At 43.5% G+C, this 10353-nt stretch overlaps 1 protein-coding gene across 1 annotated transcript in view; it reads right to left on the reverse strand.

Moving 5' to 3' along the window:
• LOC118339602 (cytoplasmic protein NCK2-like) overlaps positions 1-10353 on the reverse strand; it is a 31709-nt gene continuing 21356 nt past the window's right edge. The window contains exons 2-4 of the mRNA XM_035677320.1: positions 6983-7224; positions 875-1644; positions 1-249 (exon numbers count right to left, since the gene is read on the reverse strand). Of these exons, the coding sequence (XP_035533213.1) occupies positions 55-249; positions 875-1644; positions 6983-7208 (1191 nt within the window). The 5' untranslated portion in view covers positions 7209-7224 and the 3' untranslated portion in view covers positions 1-54. The remainder of the gene's footprint in view (positions 250-874; positions 1645-6982; positions 7225-10353) is intronic.

A 10353-nucleotide genomic window follows, 5' to 3' on the forward strand; every position in this document is an offset into this window, starting at 1 on the left:
TGTGAGTGTGAGTAAGAGAGAGAGAGATCCAGTGTAGGTGTGAGGATGTGTGAATCACAGCAGCGCTTTGACCAGGTACAGCTTCTCTCCATGTTCGCTGGTGAAGATGGGGGCTTTCTTGTAGTGCTCCACTAGTTCATCCATGGAGTTGAACCTGCGCTGGCCGATACAGAACACTCCGTCTGACTGCTGCACCTTAAAGTGCTTATTCTTACCGGCCGCCTTCAGAGACACAGAGAAATCATTGGGCTGAAAATAAAGAGGGGAGACAATTGTTGATATGGTGAGAAAAACGACAAGAGTGAGAGAGAAACACATGCAATTACATTTAAAGGCCGACTGATTTACTCCAGCAGATGGCAGTGTATTCTCACATTTAAAGATCTGGGCCCACATTGATCAGACTACTACATGTGAAGTTTATTTCATTTATTTTTACATTTTATATTAAGGTGGATTTTTTTATATTAAGGTTTCACACAAATAAATAAATAATAATTTGCCGAACAGAAATGACCAATAGGGCAGATGTAGGTTTAATTCTTGTGTCTTCCTGCTCTGAACATATACACTAATTATAATGTAATCAGTTAAAAGTTGCTCCTCTGACACGTCAATGTTAGTGGGAATGAGTCATTTGATAAATGTGTAATATTCTTTACTTTTAGAAAACATTTTTACTCCTTTAAGTTGGCTTTTAAATACAGGCCTGTAACATGTGCAGGAACTAATTGACATTTCTTTTTTTGCAACTACATTTCAAAACTCCGGTCTTCCTTCTACCAAAATGTATTATATCTCCTTTCCTTCCTAATTTGAGTGTGTCCCAGCCTTCATAACGCACCTCTGCCATGACGTCAGCCCACAGACTTACCGATGACTCGCTGTCTCGTACGAGGAAGTCGCCCTCCTCTCCCCTCTCGTTGAGTATACACTCGGCCTGGTGTCTGGTGACGTTGCCGTAGTACCAGTCCCTCCCGACGAACTTCCCCGAGCGTGCCGGTGCCACAAAGCGATTCTGCGGCGAGCTTGACGTAGAGGAAGGAAGATCTGGCAGCTCGTCCAGCACCGTCACATAGTTTTTAGGTACCAGGCCCACCATGCCACGCGAGTTCTTACACCTCCACCACTCCGGGTCGTTCTCAGGCTTCTCCACCACCTCCATGACCTCTCCCTTCTCAAAGTTCAGCTCTTCCTCGGTCACAGAGCTGAAGGGGTAGAGTGTCTGAACCAAGTGGAGCACTTCGACGCGGCCTCCTGCACGCCCGTTGGCCAGCAAAGTTCCTTGGGAGCCTCCGTGGTAGGCTCGTGAGGAATCTCCCTCCCCTCTGTCACCCGCGCCTCCGAGCTCCTCCTGGACGTAATTGGAAGGAAACCAGCCCACGCGGCCCGCCTGACTGCCCCGCCACCAGCCATCGCTGCACTTCTCCATCACGATGACCCTGGAGCCCTTGACCAGGGTCAGCTCGTCATCTCTCTCAGGTGAGTAGGCAAACTTGACCACAGCGGGGATGTTGAGGTCATAGATTCTTTCAGCGGCGCCTCCACCTCCGCCCCCGCTGCCGTTAGAGGGATACTCTGTGTCTGAGCTTGGCGTTGGGGAAGCATCACGCGCGCTTGTCTTTCTCTTAGTTTTTCCCAAACCTGCAAAATGAACAGAAACAGAAGAGAATGGTGACACAGGAAGAAAACCAGATTTATTATTCTCATTTGCTTGAAACCTGCATTAATCAATGTTTGGCCACAACCGTAAACACAGCAACGACATTTTATCACCTTATCACACTGAAATGGCAAGCATATTAGCAAACATACTTATTTACATAGACCAACATTAGCATTCATTTGGAATTGAGTCCAGTTAATGAACATAAATCCAATATTCACTCTCTTTTTAGGCAAGTTTGGGTCTTCTAAATGCTCCACTATGTTCACCAGCTAGATTCTGTCTGAGTCACTACAAGCAACCCCTTTCACAAATAGTCATTTGATCCATTGTTACTATAAAAATATTGATTATAGCAGCTTAATAGTTGTCAAGATTGAAAGCAGGTTTTAGAAAGCAGAGAAAGATGCAAGCTCCACGGGGAGAGGAGGCAGTTGAGGTCAGCAGGAAACTAATTGAGGCTGCAAGCAGCACTCACGGGCCCTCAGAAGCACAAAAACTACTTTAGAAAATAGAGGATACAGGATATCCTGTACAAAACCTCAGTGGTGAAGGACAGATCGATATTTCTGATAATAGAATTAACACACATACACTTTCACTGCCCGCCCCACGTCCCACGTCCCTCTGCTTATACCCAATGAAGTGAAAGCTCATTATCTACTTGGTATTCCGTCGACGCTACCTACACGTCTTATACACATCTATACTCATCAAAAGGCTGAAAATAGGTGGTGTAGACAGGGAATGGAAAGTGGAGCAGGCACCATGGGCTTGATTATGACAGGCACATCCAGGAACAAAGTCAGCTACTTCCTTACCTGTCTCTGACTTTTCCCATTCATGTACTTTCAAAGACGTCTTTAAACATGTGTTTGCACACTTAGTTTCTAAAGTCTCTCAGCTGAACGTAACCGGGGAGGTCTCCTCTTCAAATTCATCTTAAAATAATAATGATACACTATGCGGTTGACAACATTTAAACTTCTCACTTGACAGTTGTGGCTGATGTCAGCATATGCCCGTGTGTGCTACTAATAACTGAAGAGAGTTTCTTGACAGCTAATCACCCAGTTTTTTTTTCCCCGCAGAGTCTGCCGAAATGCCACAGAAATGTCATTGCTGAATAGAAAATTTGCGTTGTTTGGAAAATTGCTGGGTTCACAGAGAGTAGCATGAAACTTGTTGGCAGCAAGAAAAGGAAGAGGAGAAGGAGGACGGGAGTTGTTCAAAAAAAGACGAGGGGTCCCTTGGCAGCTGTTTCTCACACACACAGTAGACCAAGCACATCAGAGGCCACAGCTGACAAAAACGCAAAGCAGAAGGATGAGACAGGAATAATAAGCAGATCATGTTTATGTATATCAGTGTGCATCCTACATATCTGATAGTGTGTGTAGTAGTGTGTGTGTGTGTGTGTTGTGTTGTGTGCTTGGTCGTTGTGTGAGGGAGAGGTTAGAGAAAGAGAGAGGATTCTGTATGTCCTGACGTGTAAAGCCAAAAGCACAAAGGTGACTCTTGGACCTACTTCAGATAAGCCCTTAGAAAAATAAATAGACTGTTGGCTGCCCATGGGGTACAAGAGAACACACATAGAAGGCAGTTGAACATAGCACTCCCTAAGTGAAAACACATCACCACCACGACACGACACGACACACACGACACCTTTTCTTCTTCACTCATTTCACTTCAAGGCACTGGCCTGGCTGGTTAGAGCAGGCAGCAGCGATATTCCCTCCTCCCACCATATTCACGGCAAACCTCACCTACCTTCTTCATCTGTGGGGAAGGAGACTGATTTCAGCCCAGGAAGCGACTCAAACTCAGGGAAGAAAAGTGAGTTGCAATGAACAGCCTTCGATATAACAGCATTATGGCACTATTGCTCTCACTCTATAAGCTTACAGCGGAGTACTGTGGGAATTACTGTAAGTCCACACAGTACAGCGGCCACCCACCTTCACATGTTGAGTGTGTACAGTAATGAAAAAGCACAACCTTGGGCCCCCTAAATGAAGGATTAGCACTGTTGTCAAGAGGTGTAAATTGATTGTAAGAGTATTTTAAGTGGCATCGACAGATGATTTATGTGGGCCTTTAAATAACCCAGCAAGTTGTTTGTTTTTAATATTCCACAAGTGCTGCACGTCCTACTGACACTACTGGTGGTGTTGAAACCATACAAACCTGCTCACAAGAGTCCGAAAAAGACAATTGAAAAGAAATCAAAAAAAACGTTCAGCAGCCATTCAGCATTCTGGAGGCCACAAATTATGCTTGCAAATTAGAATTTGAGGTTTTAAATTACTTTTAAGCCGTCCCATGTGCTGCTGATGGATTTGTCTACAGCGTCCACTACAGAGTCGGGGAGAGCAAGGAAGCAACTCCCGACACAGTACCAAGGCGCCTGAAACAACCCTGAGTACGTACACATTCAGGTGTTTGGTGACAGTTCTCACATGGGCCGTCAACAGACCGATGCTGAGCGGCTGCTAACCGGTTCTGTGAGGCCATCCTTTGGGCACAGTTGTGTATTGAGGCTAAATGCTAACTTTACGTATGCCAACATCTCACACTGATGGATTGCTAAAATGCCTGAGCACTTAAAATATTTAGCCAATATGGTCACTACTGTACACAGTTCTCTTTACACAGGTGCACATTGTGCCTTCCTCTGCCAGCTTCGTGTTTGGGAGCAGACAGAATGGGGCTGTTTCATTCAATAAAAAATTTTTACAAGTAACTATGCCTTAAGAAATTACGTGTAAAATGGTCGCAGTTAGCTATCGTATATTCTGCTTTTTGACCTGAGGAGCGAGGACAAAAGTGCTTTCCAACGCCTCACATCACCCGACCACGCACTGATGGCGGCAGTTCTTGCCACTCAAGGTGTGGACAGGAAAGTCTAACTTGCGCAGTTCACGTGGTACTGAGTAACTGGCCCAATTTTAAGCAGTATCTCGCTGAATTCCTTTCACCCATTACGTTTTTAGTTCCTGTGGGGGAGAGGAAACTGGGCGCAGCAAAGAGCATGCAGCCGATTTACAACTTCAATCCTGCTGCCGATGGAGTCGATGATCGACAAAACCGCATTAATGGCACAGTATAATTAGGAGAGGAAAGCTGGAATGACAGCGGATCACGAGAATATTCTGCGAGGGGTCGACGCATAATCACGATGTAGACTTACAGAAGAGCTGAAAAAAGGAGAAAAAACAGAGCCAGACTATAGACGAGATGAGTAATCAATGCTCCTCAGCCAAGCAAATTCCTCTATTCAAGTGCGTGAGCACGAGTCCCATAAGCCCCTGGCTCACCTATTGCCTCATCACGCTTCATGCGATGGAAAACTCCTTCCGCCTATCGTGATTTTGCTGAGGCTTTCTACACATAAAGACTAACTGGGTCTGGAGGAAGACCTACTTAGATGAAATGGGAACTAGCACATAATGTTTTGTAGTTGAATGTAACATAGGGTGCACGAGAGAGGTAATCCATTCAGTCCAGCACAAGCCATTTAGGCTGCCGCATTATTCCCCACCAATCATCCACTGATCATTAGGAAAAGCACAGAACCTACAGTGACCAGAGAAACCGGGCTTGATGTTAAACAGTATTGAAGGGGGGGGGGGATACATGTTGTCTCTGAACACAATGAACCCTGGTGTGGGTGACAGTGGCTGGCTGTGCCAGGCTGGCCCACATAAAGCCACAGAGTTTCCCCGAGGGCTGGTATCCACAGAGCCGAGAGGACTCAGCACGTTAGACCAGAATCCCTTCATCTCTTTCACCCCACACCTCCCCATTCTCTAAATATGGCTGCCTTTCAGGGCCACACTGTTACTATATTTATTCCAATTGCACTTCTTGATCATTCTGTCTTGCTGGAATTTCTACCACATTTCTATTTTCTCTCCGTCTCGCTCTCTCATCCTGACAAAAAGTGGTAACTAATGCAAAATCTGTCAAAACAGATGAATTTCTGTGCCGCGCTCCATCCTGTGCTTTTCCTGCAACAAGAAAGTAGAGCAAGCTGATCATTTTTAGCTTAATTCTTTCATTCTTGACTTGAACTATATACCAACACATCCCAGTTTAGCTCTCATCTATAACTGATGCCATCTCATTCTGTCAAGGCTGCCTTCTGGTCGTCACATCTGCGTCTTCTGTACTGTATGGGTAATTAGAGGCTTAAGTAGCCGTCCCAATCATTTGGTGCCCCTATCGCCAAATTCAAAATCATAAAAATAAATTGGATAGTATGCTGTTGCCTGATAGTATAAGCTGGTTACGAGATCATTTGTCTCAATATCAGTCATAATACATTAAATTTTAATTTCACAATGCCTGAGTGACATAAACAGAGATGTTCTGAAGCCGCGGCTAAAGGCTGTGAGACGCGACAGAGATACCTGGGAAACTGGGAAAAGGTTAAAGCCGCTGCTCACGGACACATGGGGGGAGCTATGTGCGTCACACACAGTAGGCACTGCAGCTCTGGTTTTATGCAAAACAAAGAACAACCCATTTATTCTTTTTTAAAAATGCCTTTATGTGATCAACTGTCTTTATGTGATAAGTCATGTATTTAAATGTGCATCCAGTGTGTATCTGTGTTCTCTGAAGTTACATGTTAATCCTGTTTTACTGGTCGATTTTGACGGGGAAAAGGACACAGAGAAGTTTGTTACAAAATGAAGGAGAGACCTTTATAAAATGACTCCAGGAGCATATGAAAGCAGTCTCTTTGATGTAACCATTTAATTTTCTTAGATCATATTTATTTTTATAGCTGCCTATAAAAGAACTAAAAGCCTAATTTGTTTTTTGAGCAGCTTATTAACAGCCTGTTTAACTTTTCTTGTCTTAAAGTAGAAATAACTCTCTTTCTCTCTCCGTATCCATATATCATACTGCATGCACCGACAGTTCCTCTCCAAGTTAGCAGCTATGGCTACGTACACAGTCTAATGTATTCAAGTCATGACTGGAGACTGAGAGACAGTGTGCTGACAGCTGAGAGCAACGGCCAACTCAACAGGATCCCTGGAGTGCACAGTGACAGCTCCCGGCTAGGACAGAGACACAGCGAGGGCATCGTTTTACTTCTGAGAAGATTCAGGCTAACACACATGCGTGCACACAGACTGACCACCGTTCATGATCACATCTTATCTCCTCTACCAGGAACAGCTAGTGTTTAAAAAGACGTGCATTTTTCCACTTTTACTGAAGATCATCTACTGACAGGGACAACTTGTACACACGGCCGACCTTTTCATTTTAAACAGAGTGAAATTAAATTCTTCTTACCCAGTGTGTCTTTGATGTTCTTCACCAGCGAGCCTTTCTTCAGGCTGTTCTTGCGCTCGACGTAGTTCGACGGCACGTACCCCGTTTGGTTTGAGGCGTTGCGGACGCGCCACCAGGTCTTTGAGTCATCCAGGAGGAAGAGACGCTCGTTTTTACGGATGTCAAGTTCCTGGTCCTGCTGGGCCGTGTAGTCCCACTTGGCTACAACAATCACCTCCTCTGTCATCTTTCATGGAGTCCTCCTGTGGAGGAGAGGAGGACGGGGGTGAGCCAAGGAGTAACACACTTCACAAACTGCCACAGAGAGGTATGCAGCAGCTTCAGAGGGATTATTAGCACAGCAACAATTTCTCACAGGATAAACAAAAACAAGTGACAAACACTGCCACACCTTCAAATGGCCACTAGGGGTCAGATAGGTTGAACATGAGTACCTGAATGAATGATTCATTCATTATTAAGAAGTGTATGAATGAGTGACTGGCTAGATCCATTAGGTAATTTAAATTGATTAAAGAGGCAAATAATACAAAGTTATATTTTTTATAATAAACTGAGAACAAATTGGGCCGAATTCTTAATGTCGAGCATCAATTTTGAAACCTATTGCATAATATACCTATTTCTATTCATTTGTCTGTAAATGTATTACATTCAGTTTTGCTGTGACAAGTGACAAGTCATTGCAAAATAATCCATATCCATCCATGCACACAATTTTTAAACCGCTCATCCCAGCTCACATTAGGCATTAGACAGGATACACAGAAGACAGGTTGCCAGTCTATCACAAGGCTACATTACATAACCAAGCTAAATATGAGTTCATCGTAATATTCAGAGCCTCAACTGGCTAAACTAAAACTGATAATTCCTTGGATGAAGATTATGGCAAGATCTCAAAAGTTCTGACCGTGTGATCACCGCTCCACACACGCACATCCACAACACACCCGCATGATGAGGCAAACAGGTTTCAAGACAACAGGCACTCTACAATGAAACATTCAGGCCATAAAAAAAGCACCTCTGAAAAAGCTTCTTTGGTAAAGAACAGCACAAACACACAAAATCAATTTATGTTTTCATTCTGCATGCTCTCTCTCCCTCTCTCTCTCTCACACACACACACAAAGCTTTTTCCTATTAGTTTTTTTGAGACAGACAGTGAGCGATTACATGCTCTATTTCACCAGGCCATAGGTGAGGTGATTTGACATGGGTTTTCTGGACCACCTGAACTGCTGAGGAATTACATGCATCTGTTCATGAGACAGGCGAACAGAAAAAAGACTAAATAATGAGGAAAATGCATGAAGGGATCAGGAAAGTTTGACGTGATTTCATGTATTTCTGTTCTGTGAAAACTTTTTTTTCTGTGATAAAAGGCGTCTGACGGTATGAGAACCATGCAGGCAATCCGGTTTATATTTAGCTCGCCGCCGAGTTAACATTCTGTGGCTGGAAACAAGATCACTGGAATAAATAAAAAGAAATAAAAGTGGTTCAGATGAAAAGAAGCTCTTTGAAGATAACGGTGAGTTCAAAAGATACAGAATGAATAGTCATGTTTTTAAGCTTGTGTCAGCAATTGTTCAGCCTGAATAATTAAATAAAACTGTCTATTTCATATCTAACGTCATGCGAGGTTATCAGTAGCGGTTGTAGGACACTGATTTATGGGCTGCAACACCTTTCAATAGCTTAAATATCCTCTGCTACACATTACACATTACACATAATAGATACTTCTTAAAGAGCTGTTTGATAATGGTTAAGTCATTTATAAATAAAACACTGTGTTTCCGAATGAGAATCGCTGCTGAGTCACAAAACTGTTAAATGGAAAAAATAAACAGTACTGATAAATTTGTGCGAGAGAAAGCATGTGGCTGAGTCCATGAGTCCATTCATATTTATTAATACAGAGTTTTCCACTGGAAATAAGGAAAGAAAACACACAGTGACACATTTAAGATGCGGGGGAGATTGTCTACTCCCTTACTCATATTGTCATTTACATTTTATTCTTTAATGAGAGGGCAGCGCACAGATAAAGCGGAACCACAAAAGAGAATTATGACTCACGAGGAGTGTAGCTGCACAAATTAGACCATATAAAAAGATTCCATTACTGGTGGAAAGATTGATATCTTCTGTGGAGGCTACATTTTATAAAATGCAAATGGGAGCACTCTAAAGAGCTGGCTGGTTTTTTTTTTTCAACCAGAGATATTCAATTCCACTTCAATTAGGCCACAACCACAGAGACAGTGCAGCCATTACCAAACACATTCTTACAGTTAATAGTCGCAGCCAAAAGCCGGCTTGTGTCTCACTGCATGAGTGTGTCTAATAGCTGCTTTCTTTCTCTACAACAAACAATAAAAAGTGCAACAGTTCGTACAGTGGAACGCTGTCTCTGCTTGCCGTCACTAAAGCTGTCGAACTGGATTCTTCACAGGCCGGGACAGGGACAGCAGAGGAGGGGAGAGGAGGCAGAGGGGTGAGCGGGGGTTGTGCAACACGCCACTGGGAGAGTGTATGTCAAGTTCACCATAAGTTAAGTTACTCAACTTTCTAGGACGTGACAACTTTATGGCAGCAACAAAGGCAGCAGAGGGAAGATAGTGGAGAGGTCAATTCGGCGTACAGGACGAGACAAAACTGCAGCAGCTGGGACTCTTTGGAGAGCGCAGGAAATAGAAGTGGAGGTGAAGATTTATGACAAGATGAGGGACAGTGACGTCAACTCTTCCAGGAGACAGGAGGTATGTGAACGTGCTGTGGCCTCTATCCGCCTCGGGCTTTAGCTGCTGGATTAGACCAGGCTACTATTTTCCTTTTCTTTTATTACATTCATTCCTCCCGGTGCGGATTGATGGACGAGCAAACCTGCTAATATAAGTTGGTATTACTATCCCCGCATTTGAGATATTGAAATTCAGATTCAGTGTTCAATCATATTAATTCCTGGCTTTGTTTAGGATTCTATACTTTTTCATTTTCTTCCTCCGCACAGAGAAAACATTCAAAAGATTCTGAACAGGGCCTCAGCATAACGTCACTTTACATCTGTAGATCAGTTCACTTCGTCTGCACCAAGTTAAGGAAAAAATATACATGAAAGTTTTTAGGACCTGGTCTGGGTTGTGCTCACACTGGCTTCTTACATGAAGTCATCTGACACGTAACTCATCTCTTGGACAGTTGTGTGATTTCATCCTACATCATCAGAACTACATACATACACCCTCACGAGGAAATTAGATTCTGGTGACTGGCAGAAGGTCATGCTGCACTGAGCTGAATTTTGGCTTTACAAATAAATAATCAATATTATTAGTCCTGACTACAACTTGGCCTTATTT

The sequence above is a fragment of the Morone saxatilis genome, unplaced genomic scaffold (assembly GCF_004916995.1).
Source record: "Morone saxatilis isolate NCDOM2014 unplaced genomic scaffold, NCSU_SB_2.0 Contig5, whole genome shotgun sequence".
NCBI classification, from domain to species: domain Eukaryota; kingdom Metazoa; phylum Chordata; class Actinopteri; family Moronidae; genus Morone; species Morone saxatilis.